Below are 18,466 nucleotides of genomic sequence, written 5' to 3' on the forward strand. Positions count from 1 at the left end.
AAATTCTTCTGTTTTCAGAGTGCTGCTCTTTCTTATTTCTTATTTTCTGTTCTGATTTTAGAGTTTTTTTTAATACTGGTAGCCAGATTTTGTTCATTTTCATGGTTTTTTCCTTTCTGTTGATGTTGTCCAGGATGTGAGCCCGGGAAGGCCATTTAATGCTAACAAAGGCGATTAATTACAACATTCACACTGGCCTCCAACAGACAAGAGTTCTTCCCCCCACCCAAGAACTTCCACAGATATATAAACCTTCCTTGCTTAGTTTCCAACAGAGCTCACAACCTCTAAGGATGCGTGCCATAGATGTGGGCTAAACTTCAGGAGAGAATACCTCTGGAGCATGGCCATACAGCCCAGAAAACATGCAATATGCATCTATGTATGTTGAGCCTGGGCAAAGTTTTGGCCCAAAGAGGCTGACCTCATCAAAGGTGATCTCCTCATAATCCCAGTTTTCGATGTTGAACAGCAGCACGACCCGCCCGTACTTGTCCCGGTTGCTCAGGATGCCAGGGTAGCCGGCCTCAATGGTACTGCGCACGGCCTCGGGGGTCAGGTTTTCAAACAGCTCTGGGTATTGCTGGCGGAAGTTGACGTAGCCTGGAATCAGAGGCAGAAGAGAAATGGCTGAGATTGAAACCAGGGACACAACCAACTATAATCATCACCCACTAGATTCTAGACCAGGCACAGGCAAACGTGGGCCCTCCTTCCAGGTGCTTTGGACTTCCACCATTCCTAACAAAAATTGTGGGAATTGAAGTCCAAAACACCTGAAAGGAGGGCCTAAATTTGCCCATGCCTGTTCTAGACAGTCTGCATCCAAAACCAAATTAATCTTCAATAATGTTTTAATAGCGCTCCATGCAGTCATGCCTGTGGCCACATGACCTTGGAGGTGTCTATGGACAACACCGGCTCGTCGGCTTAAAAATGGAGATGAGCACCAACCCTCAGAATCAGACATGACTGGACTTAACGTCAGGGGAAACCTTTACCTTTTTTAATGTTCGAATGGCAGGAAGGTAATGGCACTTAATGCAGTCATGCCGGCCACATGACCTTGGAGGTGTCTATGGACAATGCCGGCTCTTCGGCTTAGAAATGGAGATGAGCACCAACCCCCAGAGTCGGACACGATTGGACTTAACGTCAGGGGAAACCTTTACATTTTAAAATGTTCTAATGGCGGGAAGGTAACGGCACTTCATACAGTCATGCCAGCCACATGACCTTGGAGGTGTCTACGGACAACGCCGGCTCTTTGGCTTAAAAATGGAGATGAGCACCAACCCCTAGAGTCGATCATGACTGGAGTTAACATCAGGGGAAACCTTTACCTTTTAATGTTCGAAATATTGTAAATGCATCAAGTCCAGTTTGATCTTGAAGGGTAAGCAGGGTCCGTCCTAGTTAGTACTTGAATGGGAGATCGCAAACAAATACCAGATGCTATAGGCTGCATTTCAGAGGATGGAACTGGCAAAACCACTCCTTTGTATTTATTGCCTAAGAAACCCCAATGAAATTCATGGGTTCACCCTAAGTCAACAGATGGCTTGAAGGGACATCCACATGTATAATGCTCACGGAGGCACATTTAATGCAATGAGGGTGCTTGAGTGTGGACTGGGAGGCTGAGGATAATACCACCAAAAGCCCTGACCCTATCCAGGGCCACCCAAGGAGGAATGATCACACAATAACATCCTTCCAAATGCACCTTTCAGGCAATCCAACAGACAACTGTACACACGGACATGAGCTAATGGCCAACAGAGAATTCAGGATATTATATAGTGGGAAGCAGGACAATGTGTAATCACAGAAGCCTGTGGCGTTCCTATTGCTTTGGGATCCCAGAACAAAACAACAGCTACGAAAAACACCTTTTCTGATATGTCTCATTCTTGGTCTTTAATCCCCACAAGTCACACTTTGAGGAAATACTGAAGGTGCTTTTCAGTAATGAACAAAAAGGCAATTCCCATGCCAAGGCCAGTCTTCACAGGCCTTGGCCAGAATCCCGCCGGGACTTATGCCTTCCTAAGTGGAAGGCACAGTGTGTTAAAGTGCTGAGCTGCTGAACTTGCAGATCGAAAGGTCCCAGGTTCAAATCCCGGGAGTGGAATGAGCGCCCGCTGCTAGCACCAGCTCCTGCCAACCTAGCAGTTTGAAAACATGCAAATGTGAGTAGATCAATAGGTAACTGCAGGTAACTGCACGCCATGCAGTCATGCCAGCCACATGACCTTGGAGGTGTCTACGGACAATGTCGGCTCTTTGGCTTAGAAATGGAGATGAGCACCAACCCCCAGAGTCAGGCATGACTGGACTTAACGTCAGGGGAAACCTTTACCTTTAAGTGGACTTACATCTATGGGAATTAGAACTGTGTCTCCAGAAGAGGGTGGATGTCACGTTATAATGCAGCAGGGCCAGCAAAGGGCTCCATGAGCATTGGTGCCCGGGGTGCAATGAATACATGCCATTGTTCCTGGTGTGTGTTAATACACATCAGGAACAATAATAAGAGAAAATATAAAAAGTGATGAGAAAATTGAGAAGGTTATGAACAGAAGACATTAAACATAGAAGCTGCTTGTGCAGCAGAGGAAACTTCAGCTGGCATTGATTGTTGCCTGGTTTCACGACAAGCAATGGCTGCTGTGATTCCCTCTTCTAAAAAGGTAAAGGTTTCCCCTGACGTTAAGTCCAGTCATGTCTGACTCTGGGGGTTGGTGCTCATCTCCATTTCTAAGCCGAAGAGCCGGCATTGTCCGTAGACACCTCCAAGGTCATGACTGCATGGAGCGCCCTTACCTTCCTGCCGCAGCGGTACCTATTGATCTACTCACATTGACATGTTTTCGAACTGCTAGGTTGGCAGAAGCTGGAGCTAACAGTGGGCGCTCACTCCGCTCCTGGGATTTGAACCTGGGACCTTTCGGTCTGCAAGTTCAGCAGTTCAGTGCTTTAACACACTTCACCACTTGGGCTCTTCTACCCTCTTCCCTCTTCTACCCAACCGTTAAAGCTAATGCTAAGCCACACTACGCTTTCACCATGGAACCCACCACCTGTAACATCTTTTTGAAAACAAGAGGAAAAGGGTGTGAGCTGAGCAGTGGCCAATGCAATAAGCTTTGACATGATGTGCTGGACCAAGCAATGATGTTCTTCTATACTCCAGAGTTTACCAAACGCTGGTCTTCCAGGTATTTTGGACTTCAGCTCCCAGAATTCCTGATTGCTGGTCAAGGCAGCTGGGGCTTCTGGGAGTTGAAATCCAAAGGACCTGGAGAACTGGAGTTTGAGATGCAAGTTTTGTTGGGAAATCATCCTGGACTACTCAAGTCTAAATGTAGTTAGATGATAGAGTTAGATTGAGGGAATCCTTTCCCTGTTTCCAAAGCATGCCTAGACAGGCTTTACTGTGTTTCACTCTATCCTGTTTACGTCACATCCCTTACTTTGAAGTTAGTAGAAATGTGAATCTTCAGGGACACTAACTTCCCATTGGTCAGTATGTCTTTTATGGCCCCAGTAAACTGGACCATGAGGTCGAACTATTTTGGTTCTCTCTTCTCCCTTTGTTCTTCAAGCTAACAAGAAGCATCCTGCCATCTCTCCTGGCAAGATGTAACTATGTAGATGTTTGTTATTTTTCCTTTCTTATTTTTCCTTAGAAACCAGTCTATAGTAGTCTAGACAGCTCCCAAGCCTTTCTATCTACAATTGAGTTCTTTTTACCTGAATAATTTTTTTGAACTTTTATTGAGACTCTGCAGTCCATTGCAATCTTAAAGGCTTCTCTTGCTCGCCCAGTGTAAGTAACTGTTGCATTTGAAAGCTTTGCTTTTGCTACTCTGCTGATTTTGGTGGAATCTCCCCCAGAGAGGGTTAATTTGAGTCTAACTGTTCAGAGATTACCACAACAAGTTTGAGAAGCTCTGGCTCAGAGCAACACCCGTAAGCTTGGGCACAGAGAACGGAGGGGGCCTGCCTGTGAGAACCCCACCTTTAAGCAGATCATAAGCCCTGTTGAGATCAAACTTGCGGGCACGGATGAAGCGCAGAAAGAAGGCGTTGTCCTTCCCCTTCACTTTTTCGACCACGGCTTTGCAGATGTCTTCACCTCCTTTGGCCTTCTCCTGGACAAGTTCCTGCAGTTCTTTGATGGCCAACTCACGCTTCTCCGGGGTCTCGTTCAGTTCATCCTTAGCCTGTGGAGGAGAGCGGTAGGTAGTAGCCCAAGAATATAGAAGGAAGGGTGAAGGACTGCACAGGGACTGGACACTTTCCCCAGCTAAACCAGTGAAATGGCAGACAAAGGTTTGAGGAAATGAGACAAAGAGAGTTCCGGTGGCTGTAGAAAAAATGACGTTTATTCTCAATGGCCAGTGAGAATACAGCAATAAGAAAAAGGAGACCTTCTCCTGTAATCAGGAAAGCGAAGGTACTGGAACACAGGTTCTTATATACCCTTTTTCCTCCATCTACTGCGTCACACAGGTATTATCAATCACCAATTAGTGTCAAAAAAGTCTTACTGGGCACTTAACTAAAAAGCTATCTTTGCATTTTCCTAAAATATAGACTACTTTCAAGACCTCTAACCCTCCATTAGATGTTATTTCTGGAATTTCCTATCTCAGCTATTAGGGGTTCTCATTAATTAAGGAGTTCCCCCTTATTTTAGCTGTCAGAGACCCATTAGCACTCCCCTCATGGCGCCAGGTCTTATCTTGACATCCCCAAAAGCCTTAATTTGTCTCTTGTCAATTAGCTTATCTATTCTTGTTGACACTTAACATATGTCTCTGGCACTTGAGTGAACTTTGGTCTTGCTATGGGTAGACAGTTATTTTGCTGAGCAGAGTGTATTTTTAAGGCTACGCACACAATCTGCTGGTGGTTACATATTTTTCTATTTCTTAACATGATTACATTCAATATATATATTTTCCAATACAAGTATTATATTTTCCCAATACACCTTCATCACCAGGACTTGGACCACCAGATTCCAAGAAACCATCACCCAGATAAGGAGAAGCAATGTCCTAAATGAAGACGATAAGGACACTTCAGAGGGACCATCCCAAAGATCAATCTAATAAGAATGCTGAGAGGGTTTGAAGTCCTGGGGTAAGAGGGATGTTGGGTAACATTTTTCTACTTTCTTCAAAGCCTGGACGTGCTTTCTGGATTTGCGGTTGGCACATTTGAGCCACAACAGGGGAATCCTAAAGAACAGGGAGCCTTTGAAACTTTGTAGGCTGCCAGGACCAAAGGCATCCTAGGGTGACATTCAGCCCAATTCAATCATGAGTATATTTTTAGCCCAAGTGGTAAATAGAATGCTAATCATTTGAGCCAGCATGGGCAGAAATGTGTTGATCGTAGGGAAGAGGAAAAGAATATAACCCCTCTCATTGGAAATATCAAGGCACATAAGAAGACCAAGCAAGAACAGAACTAACTTTGGTCGAGTAATATATAATAATAACTAAACACAGCTGTCTATTCTAAACAATATCTGAAAAATATACACCACAATAAAGGTTCAAAACATAGAACACAATATGTATATTAGAGCATCATATACATAATAATATTAACAATAATGCAAACAATAATACAACTAATAACCAAATTCTGTCAGTTGTAGTGGCACACAGTCGTAACTTACAAAGATGTATAGACTGCAATCATCCAGATTTAAATGCTACACAGAGCAGTTTTCAGTATAAAACATATATCAAACATATATCAACAAGACTCCAACCAAAGTTTGTTAGCGACACAGTATGTGTACATTCAGTCTCTCCAAATGCATGTAATATGCTGTAAAACTAAATATATCAGTGTGCAAATCAATTGGCTCAAACCTGGCTTGGAGTCTTCAAGAGATAAAAGGGAAATGGTCTAATATAGTGCTCTTTATAAGATATCACATATGATTTATATAGACCAGGTGAAAATAGACATATCAACAAATTCTATATTTAGCATAGCACTGCGAACATGTGAGTAGACAATTGTGACTATTATGCCTGGGAGTAAACACTATGCTAAATATAGCATTTGTTGATATGTCTATTTTCACCTGGTCTATATAAATCATATGTGATATCTTATAAAGAGCACTATATTAGACCATTTTCCTTTTATCTCTTTAAGAAAACTTGAAGCTGAGCCAACAATACAGATATTCAAAACATTGCTGCTTACCAGATGAAGGGTTAACTGAAACTGGAGTAAACCTGGGAACCAGTAGTAAACGGCTTATGTAAACAGTAGGCTTGCTCAAATAATTTGATTTCCCCGTTACCCGTTATTAATTCGTTATTTTCGTTTCTTTTGAAGCAATATACGGCCTTGATTGTCCACACGTCTGGATATCGCGGTTTCGAACCGCGACTGGTCGTTTTTAGTTATGTCGTCGTTTTTTTTCGTTTTTAAATAAAGCTTTTGCAAATCACCCAAACTTGTTTAAGTGCACTGGGGCAACCTAGCGTGTTGTTTGCACCTTGTGGCCAATCATAGAGCACGTTTAACCAGGGGGAGGGGCTGGTAGGACGTCCTGAATGAAAAGAGCGAGCACTGGGAGCCTCGTGGCTCATTCGCACCGGGATTCTGAAGAGGGTGGAAGGGAGATTCTGGGCAGGCAGGCAGGCAGGCAGGCAGGCAGGCAAGATTGCTGCGTCACAGCTTCCTTGGCTGTGTCTGAGCTAGAGCTAGGCTACAGAAGACCAGGAGAAAAGGTTGGGTGGGTGAGTTTGGGTGGTGTGGGTTTGGAAAATGTTTGGTGTTTCTTTTTTAATTTTTTGCAAAGGGCCTGTGGGTGTTTTTTTCCTCACGAGATTGGCGTTTTCCATTTTCCCACCCGGCCAGCAATTTTTCTGCTGCGCCATTTTTTTTGTTGTGGGCGGGGTGGGCTTTCTTCTATTTTCTTTTTTAAACGCAAAAGGGTTTTTGGAAACAAGGGAGCCTGATTTGGCCCTTGCAAGCTCAAGCAGGGCTGTTTGTCCGTGCCAGGGACGCTGTCTGTGAATCAAAAGCCAACTTTGGCCAAAGGATTGCACCTCCCATACTCCTTTGTAGAAATACTCCTCCTTTTTGGGAAACAAGGGAGCCTGATTTGGCCCTTGCAAGCTCAAGCAGGGCTGTTTGTCCGTGCCAGGGACGCTGTCTGTGAATCAAAAGCCAACTTTGGCCAAAGGATTGCACCTCCCATACTCCTTTGTAGAAATACACCTCCTTTTGGGGAAACTAGGGAGCCTGATTTGGCTCTTGCCAGCTCTAGCAGGGCTGTTTGTCCATGCCAGGGACGCTGTCTGTGAATCATTTCACTAGCTGCCTCAAAGGCGCCACGCCCTTCCCCTTGGGTGGTGGGGTGGTGGCGTGGGGCCGGCCAACGGTGGCCGGCCCCCCTGGTGAGTGGGGCTTGGGACCCCTTTTCACTAGCTGCCTCAAAGGCGCCACGCCCTTCCCCTTGGGTGGTGGGGTGGTGGCGTGGGGCCGGCCAACGGTGGCCGGCCCCCCTGGTGAGTGGAGCTTGGGACCCCATTTTGCCATCAGGTGATAAATCAAACCAACGTCGCACAAATCTAACATTTTTTGGGAGGGGGAGGGGCTTGACCACTGTGGTATAATGGCCTCCTATCTGGATGCCTGGGGAACGTCATTGCGGATGGCAGCACAATGTGTCTCTTGGCCAATGGCCACCAATGTCCTAACATTTTGACAGATTTACGTGCACTGAAACAATGTTACACAAGTAGAAGAAGGACTTTCACAGTGAAGGAACCCCTATTGAACAGGAAATAACAATTCAAAAGCAGGAACAGATTTCTGCAATTGTTAAATTAAGTTCTTTTATATGAACTATGAAATTGCGCAATAAATCTTAGGAAAGGGCAAACGCTCTGCAATTTAGCGAGCAAGCAGGGTGGATTGTGTTCTCCCACTGTACCAAATTTGATCAGTATAGCTGAAAAAATGAGTGCAGGAGAGCCCCATAAAAGCCCCCTCCCTTGGGCTGTTTTGGGCCACTGCGCATGCGCGTCCGCCATTAACGAATTAATTTCGAAAATAACGAATTTTCGTTAATTTCGAATTTTTGGGGGGGCAAAATTCGGAAATGACATCAGAAACGAAACGCTAGCGCCCCCTGCTTTTGAAACGAGTTTAGAATCAATTTTTTCATGGATCGCTCAAGCCTAGTAAACAGCTTACTTCAGCTCACAGCCAGCTACTCTAAAATAACATCTATTTGACCATTTATTGTCAACAAACTGAAGTTACGGCTAATTGACTGCATTTACATCCTGAGGAGTCCTACAGAACTGCTCCAAGACTACAGAGACTTTGATTTGTTTTGACTCCAAGCCAGGTTTGAGCCAATTGATTTGCACACTGATATATTTAGTTTTACAGCATATTACATGCATTTGGAGAGACTGAATGTACACATACTGTGTCGCTAACAAACTTTGGTTGGAGTCTTGTTGATATATGTTTGATATATGTTTTATACTGAAAACTGCTCTGTGTAGCATTTAAATCTGGATGATTGCAGTCTATAAATCTTTGTAAGTTACGACTGTGTGCCACTACAGCTGACAGAATTGGATCATCAGTTGTATTATTGTTTGTATTATTGTTAACATTATTATGTATATGATGCTCTAATATACATATTGTGTTCTATGTTTTGAACCTTTATCGTGGTGTATATTTTTCAGATAACTTTGGTCGAGGCCGGTTATCAGCCTCTCAGGTGGAACAATATGTTGAGCATTTGTCAGACAATGTCACTTCTGCTGGGCCCTTCTAGGGGTCTAGGGCCTTGGCTACTGCCTACGTGCTATTCATTCCTCCCTGTTGCAAAGTATTTTGTTAGTTCTGGCCAGTTCTCCAGGGTATAAGTTATCAATTTGGTGTCATAGTCATTTGATTAGCATGTCTTCTAAACCTTCGTTCAAGTCATTGATCCCCATGTGTAATAGCCCTGGGCCCAGGTCAGAATCCTATGGGACCCCCCTTGGTCCCCTCTCTGCAGGAGCCCTTCAGTTTGGCCGCTCAACCAATTCCCTTTTTTTTTTTTTTTTTTTTTTTTAATTTTTTTTTATTGTTGTTTTGTCATCTTATCCCACTCCCACCCCCCCACCCTCCCCTCCTTGTACATACACTTTATACAACAAACTACAGAAGTTACATTTGAAATATCAATCTCAATCTTAATTTTTCCACTCCACATCTTAGTACATTCTCTAAATAGTTCTTAACTGGTTCCCACATCCCCTTGATTATTGCAATATTTTCAATTTTATCTATATTATTCCATTTGCAATTTGTGATTTCTACATTTAACATATCAATTATATACTTATACCAATTCGTCAGAGTCCATTTTGTTTTATCTTTCCAACCGCTCACTAAAACAATTTGTGCACATGCTATTAATTTGTCAATCATTTTTTCTTTTTGTATATTCTTCACTTCTGTTATCCTTGCATGTAGTACATTTCTATTAACTATTACTATTTGTAGATTTAGCATTCTATTGATTTCTCCTTCAATCATTCTCCAGTATTCTTGCACCCGATCGCACTCCCATATCATATGATTGAACACCCCTCTTTGTTCACAACCGTGCCAACACCTATCTTTCATCCCTGGTAAAAACCGTGAAAGTTGTGCAGGAGTTCTGTACCATTTTTGTAACATTTTCCTTCTTGCTTCCCTTAATACATTGTACTTTTCTTTTGCTATATTACTTATTTCCCTTTGTATATCTTCCCTCTCAATTTCCATGTCCATTCTCCATGTTTGGAAAATTTCCTCTACTATTTCTTCTTTTACCGTTATAATTTGTTCATACAGATCTCCTGCCACCTTCTTTTCCTCTCTCAAACATTTCCTAATCGCCTTCTCAAATGGACTGTCCTGTTCTCTAATTTTTTCTCTCAATCTAAAAATTTCCTGTCTTATAGCCCAGCTTTGAATCCAATTCCCTGATCCTATCCAATTCTGAATTTCTTTTTGTTCTACAGGGTCTCCATCTATTGTGTACAAATCCTCCACTAACCTTTTCCCTCTACTTTCAATTGATCTCAATGTTCTGCCTATAATTTCGTTGTTATTGTAATTAATTTGCCATATAGTTGCCATCTTATTCTCATTGCCTGGACTTAGCTTCTTCTTTCTTTTTTTCCACACTTTTATTGTTCCTTTAAAAGGTTCCTTAAATTCTGCTTCTTCTCTCCTACTCCATTCCCTAAATATTATTTCTTTTTCTTTAGTATTATTTATTATCTTCTCCATATTTGCCCATTTTTCTTTAGTATACTGTATTTCCAATAATCTTTGGATTTGAAACGCATCGTGATAGACTTCTAAACTTGGAATCCCCCAGCCTCCCTCTTCCTCTTTTGCATTTAACCATTTGTCCCTTATTCTGGGCCTTTTTCCTCCGACTGCCCATTTTCTTATTCTCCTGTCCCATGTCTTTAGTGTCTTCCTATCTACTGTGTTCGGTAATGTTTGAAATAAATATGTCAATTTTGGTATTATGAACATTTTTAGTGCCCTTATTCTGTCCACTCTTGTTAATGTTTTTCCTTCCCAATTCTTAAACTGTTTCTCTATTACCTTCCATTTTTGTTTATAATTCCCCTTGACTATACTCTTTGGGTTTTTATATATCCATACTCCTAAGTATTTCAGCTTCTTTAATCCTAATCTTAACCCTGATATTTTCCTAATCTCCAGTTGTTCCCTTGGTGGGGTATTAAGACATAGTATCTCTGACTTTTTAATATTAACGAATAGTCCTGATATATTTTTAAATTCTTCCAGTTTTTTAATAATATCTTTTACCATAATTAACGGTTGACTTGTAATAATCATTGCATCATCGGCAAAGAAATTAAGCCTTATTTCTTCCTTTTGTCCTCCTCCCTCTTCTATTTTGTACCCTGTCCAATTGGTGCTATTCCTGATACTTTCAGCTAGCATTTCTATCGCTATTACAAATAAAGTGGGGGATAATGGACAACCTTGTTTTGTACCATTTAAAATTGGTATCTCTCCTGTCCTTCCATTATTCACCCTTATTTTTGCTTTACAGTTGCTGTACAATTGTTGCAGCGTTTTGCAAAAGTTTTCCCCCATATTCAACTGTTGACATAATCTTAACAGATAATTGTGATTGACTTTATCAAATGCTTTGTAAACATCCAATTTGAGAATTCCCATTTTTTTCTTATTCGAATTTGCATGATTCATTGCAATTACTACATTTTTTATTGGATCCCCAATTTTTCTTCCCTTCACAAATCCATATTGATCCTCTTTGATTATTTTTGGCATTATTGTTTCCAATCTTTTTGCTAAAATTTTTGTAAATATTTTATAATCTTGATTGCATAGACTAATGGGTCTGTATGACCCTGGTTGTGTTAAATCTCTCCCCTTTTTGGGTATAGTTATAATTTCTGATACTTTCCATGTTAGGGGGACTTTTTGCTTAGTGTATATTTCATTGAACAATTCTGTTAGGTGTGGTGCCAACTCTTCCATAAATGCTTTATAATATTCTGCTGGAAATCCATCTGGCCCTGGTGACTTGCCTCCCTTTAACCCTTTAATTGCCCTTATTGTTTCCTCTTGCGTTATTGGTTGGTTTAATAACTCTCTGTCTTCCTCTGCAATTTTTTCTCTGATATTTAAGTTCCCTTGCATTACCCTCTCTTCCTTATATAGATTTTTATAATATTTTGCCATTATCTCCCTAATCTTACTTTGCTCCTCTTGTTCTTTCCCATTTTCGTCTTTCAATCTCTTTATCCATGTTTTTTCTTTTTTCTTTTTCAAATAGTAAGCCATCCTCTTCATTGATTTTATATTCCAACTTTGGGAATAGCTTTTAACGTATAGATATTTATTTATTATATTCCTTTCCTCAAATGCTTCTAATTGGTTTTTTTTCTCCTTTAGCTCTCTCCAAATCTGTCTATCCTTAGTCCTTTTATGTTTGTCTTGCAGGGTTTCTATTTCTTTTATTCTCTTATCCTGTTCATTCCTCCATCTTCTTCTAAGATTTACCTCTAAACTTATACAGTGACCCCTTATCACTGCCTTACTTGCATCCCAAATTATATCTTTAGTTACTTGTCCATTGTCATTGGTCTCAAAATACTTATTTATTTCTTTCCTAATTGTTTCATATTCTTCCTCTCTACTGTTTAAAACTGTGTTATATCTCCAGGTTCTTTCTTTTCTTTCTATTTCTAATTTTACTTTTACTCTTAATGGTGCATGATCCGATAAATGTATTGGAAGTGTTTTTGCTTCTAGAATCACTGATTGGTTTGTATTTTTCCCCAGAATATAATCTATTTTGCTATATGTGTCATGTCTTCCCGAGTAATATGTCCATCTATTATTCTCTGGTTCCCCTTCTAATAAATCATTCATGTTGTATTCCCTTATATTTAACTTTCTATTACTATTTTGCCTTGTTGTTACCAATTCCAGGTTATAATCTCCTGCACAATACACTTCTCCTTGTGCAAACTTATCAATTTCCCCAAATAGCTTTTTTAAATACTTTTTTTGATTTTTGTTTGGGGCATATATACACACTAAAGTGATTCTAATTTTTTCAATTTTCCCTTTAATCATTACCCATCTCCCATCTGAATCCCTTTTTACCATTTCCACTTGGAAGTCTATTGTATTTTTAATTAAAATTGCCACACCCCGTGCTCTATTTGAACCTCTCGATTCATACACCTGTCCCCAAATCCTATCATTAAATAATGGAGTATGGTCCTTTCTCTTATGACATTCTTGTAAAAGCAGAATGCCAACTTTATAATCCTTTACCATTTTCATAACTTTTGCCCTTCTTTGTGGAGTTGATAAACCATTAACATTATGAGACATTATTACTACTTCACCCATAACCAGGTATTATTTGCATTTACCCTCCTGTAGTTTCTTTCCCCTGTCTGCTTGTCTTCCCATCCTCCCCCATGCCCCCCAGAGTCCAGACCTCTCCCTCCTCCCATCAGAGGGAGACCTGAAAGAGTTTTCCCTTTGTTCTCTTCCATTCCCAGACTCCCTCCCACCGGTGACTGCGTTGCCATCCACTGCTCTCCCCTCCTGCATCATCTTTTACCCCTTTAACCCCATTTGTCCAAATTTCATTATTCCACAAATGTTAGGCTGTTCATTCTTAAGTCTCTGTACTAGATCTCGTTTCAATTCTTCTATTCTCCTCTCTAATTTTCTGTTTTTTAAGATCTCTTAATTGTTTTTCTATAGATTTAATTTGTTCTAAATCCAGGTCCTTCAAATTCCTTAAAGTTCTCTTTTCTTCCCTGTCCTTTGGATCTCCCATTGCAAATAGACTCTGAAGTAAGTCTGTCTCTGTTGGTCCGCCTCTCTCTGCAGTCTCCAGCTCCCTCGATGCTTCTTGTCCAGTCGGCTTGTCCTTGGTCTTATCTGATTCCTCCTCCAGACCGTCTGTTTCTTTTCTGTCTGTATCCAGTTTTAACTGTTTAAGCATTTTCCTCCCACTTTCCAAGTCGGAAGCTTTATATAATTTATTGTCTTTATATACAATTAGGGTGGCTGGAAAAGCCCAGGTATAACGTTGTCCTTTCCTTTCCAAAGTTCCTGTAATTTCCCTCATTTCTGCTCTCTTTCCCAATGTCTCTGAAGATAAATCCAGGAGTGGCCATACTTTACTGCCAGCCAAGGTCAGGTTCTTCATTTTCCTCAATTTTCGATAAACAATGTCCCTTTCAGCCTCCCTTGTGAACCGTATCAAAATATCCTTGGGTTTCCTGCCTCCTCTGAAAGCCCAATGTATCCTCTCGATTCCTTGCGATGGGACCTGAGCATTTGTTGCAAGCCACTCAGCTATAACTCCCTTCAGATTCTCCTTTATCTGAAGACTCTCTCCTGCTGCTCTCAAACGCAGATTGGCTCTTCGGGATCTGTCCTCGAGGTCAGCAACTTTATCTAGAAGTTTTCTATTAATGTCTCTCAGAGTGATTAATTCACCTTTTTGTCTTCTGATCTCCGCTGCTGCCTCCTTAAACTTTTCTTGGCATTCTTCCACTTTATTCTCTATCAGCCCGAGTTTGCTATTAATTTGTGTGATTTGCTCTCTTGTCTGCTCATTTCCCTGTCTTAAAATCTCCATGTTTAATTTAAGATGTTCCAATGTAGTTATAATTTTGTTCAATTTTTCTTCCTCCCCTTCCTTCTCCTTTCTGTCCGCCATACTCACAGTTGTCCGAACTTCTGTTTGGATTCTGAGATTTATGGCTTCAGTCACCTTTGATTGTGACCTCCCAGCCTTCTCTCTTTTCTCCTTTGATCCGGACTCCAGTTAAGGAGAGATTTATGACCCTTTATGGGCTTTTTGAGGCTTTAATTGCCTTTATAGTTAGGAGAGCAATTAGGCACGTCTACTCTCGTTGACGCATGCGCAGCTCCCCCCCGCTCAACCAATTCCCAATCCACCTAACAGCAGCATTGTCTAGCCCACATTTAACTGGTTTCTTTGTGACAATGTCATGGGGGACCTTGTCAAGAGCCTTACTAAACTCAAGATGCACTGTATCAACAGTATTCCTTTCATCTACTAAGCTTGCCATTCTATCATGACGTCGCACATACACCTCATAAACAGTGGGCCTGATGCCAGCCATAATTTATAAAAGAATGGCACAAAACTTGAAAAATCCAATTTTCCTCTGACAATGCACTTCTAAAGTAATGTTTTGAAACATAGAATCATAGATTTGGAACATATCCCAAGGGACCTCCATTCCAACCCTCTGTCATGCAGGAAAATGGAATCCTAGAATCCTAGAGTTGGAAGAGTTTGGGCCGGCCTGTGGTGCAGGCTGTTGAGCAGCTGCAATAAATCACTCTGACCATGAGGTCATGAGTTCGAGGCCAGCCCGTGGCAGGGTGAGCACCCGTCAATTGAAAATAAAAAATAGCCCCTGCTCGTTGCTGACCTAGCAACCCGAAAGATAGTTGCATCTATCAAGTAGGAAATAAGGTACCAAATGCTTTCTAGAGATCCAAGAAGGTTCAAGAACATGTCAAGGCTAAAAGTGGCATTTGAGAGCCAAATAGTCTATGTGTGTCGGGTTGCCCAACGAGCCTCTATCAAGCAGTCCTCTATTCCAGTCCGTCTTTCTCAAGAGGTCTTACCTTTTGTATGGTGTGGTCCGGGATCTTCTCACATTTCCCAAAGACAGGTCCGTGGTCCTTGGTGGTCAGGCGCTCAAGTTTGGTGCGCAAAGCCTGCTCCTCTTCGGAAACAATCCTGAATGTGCCAGTCTAGAAGGAAAGCCATCAGAGCAAATGGGTTTGGCCACTGTCAAATCAACAGTTGAGGCCAAACCTCTGCAAATGGCTGGGCCAGTTTATCCTCAATGAGGACAACCGGGGGAAAGGAGCAAACCAAAGGGAGGAAGATCAATACTCACCACGGAAGTCATCGTTGATGCCTTTTCCTCCTGAAAACACTGAAAGGAAGGATAGACAATCAGAAGTGATTTAACAGCAGAAACATTGCCTAGATCAGGGGTCCCCAAACTAAGGCCCGGGGGCCAGATGTGCCCCTCCAAGGTCATTGACCTGGCCCCTGTCCTAAACTTTAGACTTAGGGTTGACCTAAGTCTACCTGATCTTTGGAGGTCTTTTTGCTTACCTATGGTCTTATGAGATCATCTAGATGGTCTTTGAAGATCTCTTTGCTTAGCTATGGCCTAATCAGACCATCTAGATGGCTTTTAGAGGTCACTTTTCTTACCTATGGTCCTATGAGACCGTCTAGATGGCCTTTGAGGTTTCCTTTCCTTACCTATGGTTTTATGAGATTGTCTAGATGGCCTTTGAGGTTTCCTTTCCTTACCTATGGTTTTATGAGATTGTCTAGATGGCCTTTGGGGGACCCTTTCCTTCTCTATGGTCTTATGAAACCATCTAGATGGTCTTTGAGGGAACCTTTCCTTATCTATGGTCTTCTGATGGCCTGATGAGATCATCTAGATGGCCTTTGAGGGTCCCTTTCCTTACCTATGGTCTTATGAGACCATCTAGATGGTCTTTGGAGGTCTCTTTGCTTACCTATGGTCTTATGAGATCATCTAGATCAAGGGTTCCCAAACTAAGGCCCATGGGCCGGATGCGACCCTCCAAGGTCATTGACCTGGCCTCTGTCCTAAACTTTAGACTTCAGGTTGACCTAAGTCTGAAATGACTTGAAGGCACACAACAACAACAATCTTAATTTTGGACTATTTCATCATAGTCCGCCCCCCTAACAGTCTGAGGGACTGTGAATCGGCCCTCCACTTAAAAAGGTTGAGGACAACATGTGTCTTCCCATTCCATGTTCAAAGGCCAGCTGCGCTGTGGAGCACCCCAGAGTCCTGTGGTGCCTTGGAGATTAAGATATGCTACACACGCTTCACCAGAAGAATGGAATGTTAGCCAGACATATCTCATCAATACATACAGGATCTCAATTCTCTAACTGCTCATCCTTATTTGGGCCAAATGACACCAGCGAGACACAAGAGGGGAAACCCAACATGGTGCATGTCTTGAGCATTGGGCTATGACTGTGGAAACCAGGCTTTGAAACCCACTCATAGAATCATAGAATAGTAGAGTTGGAAGAGACCTCATGGGCCATCCAGTCCAACCCCCTGCCAAGAAGCAGGAAAATCTCATTCAAAGCAACCCCGACAGATGGCCATCCAGCCTCTGCTTAAAAGCCTCCAAAGAAGGAGCCTCCACCACGGCCCGGGGGAGAGAGTTCCACTGCCGAACAGCCTTTCTCACAGTGAGGAAGTTCTTCCTGATGTTCAGGTGGAATCTCCTTTCCTGTAGTTTGACGCCATTGTTCCGTGTCCTAGTCTGCCGGGCAGCAGAAAACAAGCTTGCTCCCTCCTCCCTATGACTTCCCTTCACGTATTTGTACATGGCTATCATGTCTCCTCTCAGCCTTCTCTTCTGCAGGCTAAACATGCCCAGCTCTTTAAGCCGCTCCTCATAGGGCTTGTTCTCCAGACCTTTGATCATTTTAGTTGCCCTCCTCTGGACGCTTTCCAGCTTGTCAACATCTCCCTTCAACTGTGGTGCCCAGAACTGGACACAGTGTGATTCCAGGTGTGGTCTGACCAAGGCAGAATAGAGGGGAGCAGGACTTCCCTGGATCTAGATGCTATTCCCCTATTGATGCAGGCCAGAATCCCATTGGCTTTTTTAGCTGCCGCATCACATTGTTGGCTCATGTTTAACTTGTTGTCCACGAGGACTCCTAGGTCTTTTTCGCACACACTGCTGTCAAGCCAGGCATCGTCCCCCATTCTGTATCTTTGATTTCCATTTTTTCTGCCGAAGTGAAGTATCTTGCATTTGTCCCTGTTGAACTTCATTTTGTTAGTTTCGGCCCATCTCTCTAGTCTGTCAAGATCGTTTTGAATTCTGCTCCTGTCTTCTGGAGTGTTAGCTATCTTTAATAAAGATGTTGAACAGAACCGGGCCCAGGACGGAGCCCTGCTTGTGGCACTCCACTCATGACTTCTTTCCAAGATGAAGATGACGCATTGGTGAGCACCCTTTGGGTTCGTTCGCTTAGCCAATTACAGATCCATCTAACCGTAGTTTTGTCTAGCCCACATTTTACTAGTTTGTTTGCCAGAAGGTCATGGGGGACTTTGTCGAAGGCCTTACTGAAATCCAGGTACGCTACATCCACGGTATTCCCTGTATCGACCCAACTCGTAACTCTATCGAAAAAAGAGATCAGATTAGTCTGGCATGACTTGTTTTTGGTAAATCCGTGTTGACTATTAGCAATGACCGCATTTGTTTCTAAGTGTTCGCAGACCACTTCCTTAATGATCTTTTCCAGAATCTTGCCTGGTATCGATGTGAGGCTGACCGGACGGTAATTGTCTGGGTCGTTCTTTTTTCCCTTCTTGAAGATAGGGACCACATTCGCCCTCCTCCATTCTTTCCCATTACTCACATGACTTAATTCCATCTAAAGCAGTGGTTCTTAACCTGGGGCCCCAGGTGTTTTTGGCCTTCAACTCCCAGAAATCCTAACAATTGGCAAACTGGCTAGGATTTCTGGGAGTTGCAGGCCAAAAACATCTGGGACCCAAAGGTTGAGAACCATTGACCTAAAGGATGGTGGAAAACATTTCGTTTGAGTGGAGGACCCGTTTTGGTAGGGAGCTGAGCCAACAGGTGGTTCATGGGGCTCAAGCTGTGTCCCTGGCCACAAATTCTATGCCTGTAGCTGGATCTCCCAAAGTCTTTCCTTAAGATGCAGTTACAGTAGAGTCTCACTTATCCAACATAAGTCCAGCAGAACATTGGATAAGCGAATATGTTGGATAAC

General features: G+C 42.3%; 1 protein-coding gene across 2 annotated transcripts in view; it reads right to left on the minus strand.

The window, feature by feature from the left end:
* The window catches only part of rlbp1 (retinaldehyde binding protein 1), a 41,376-nt gene that overhangs the window by 7,674 nt on the left and 15,236 nt on the right, over positions 1–18,466 (minus strand). For both annotated transcript variants that reach the window (XM_062963559.1, XM_062963558.1), the window contains exons 2-5: positions 15,534–15,572; positions 15,256–15,384; positions 4,025–4,229; positions 425–603 (exon numbers count right to left, since the gene is read on the minus strand). In XM_062963559.1, the coding sequence (XP_062819629.1) occupies positions 425–603; positions 4,025–4,229; positions 15,256–15,384; positions 15,534–15,545 (525 nt within the window). In that variant the 5' untranslated portion in view covers positions 15,546–15,572. The remainder of the gene's footprint in view (positions 1–424; positions 604–4,024; positions 4,230–15,255; positions 15,385–15,533; positions 15,573–18,466) is intronic.

Source organism: Anolis carolinensis, unplaced genomic scaffold (assembly GCF_035594765.1).
Source record: "Anolis carolinensis isolate JA03-04 unplaced genomic scaffold, rAnoCar3.1.pri scaffold_11, whole genome shotgun sequence".
Lineage (NCBI taxonomy): Eukaryota > Metazoa > Chordata > Lepidosauria > Squamata > Dactyloidae > Anolis > Anolis carolinensis.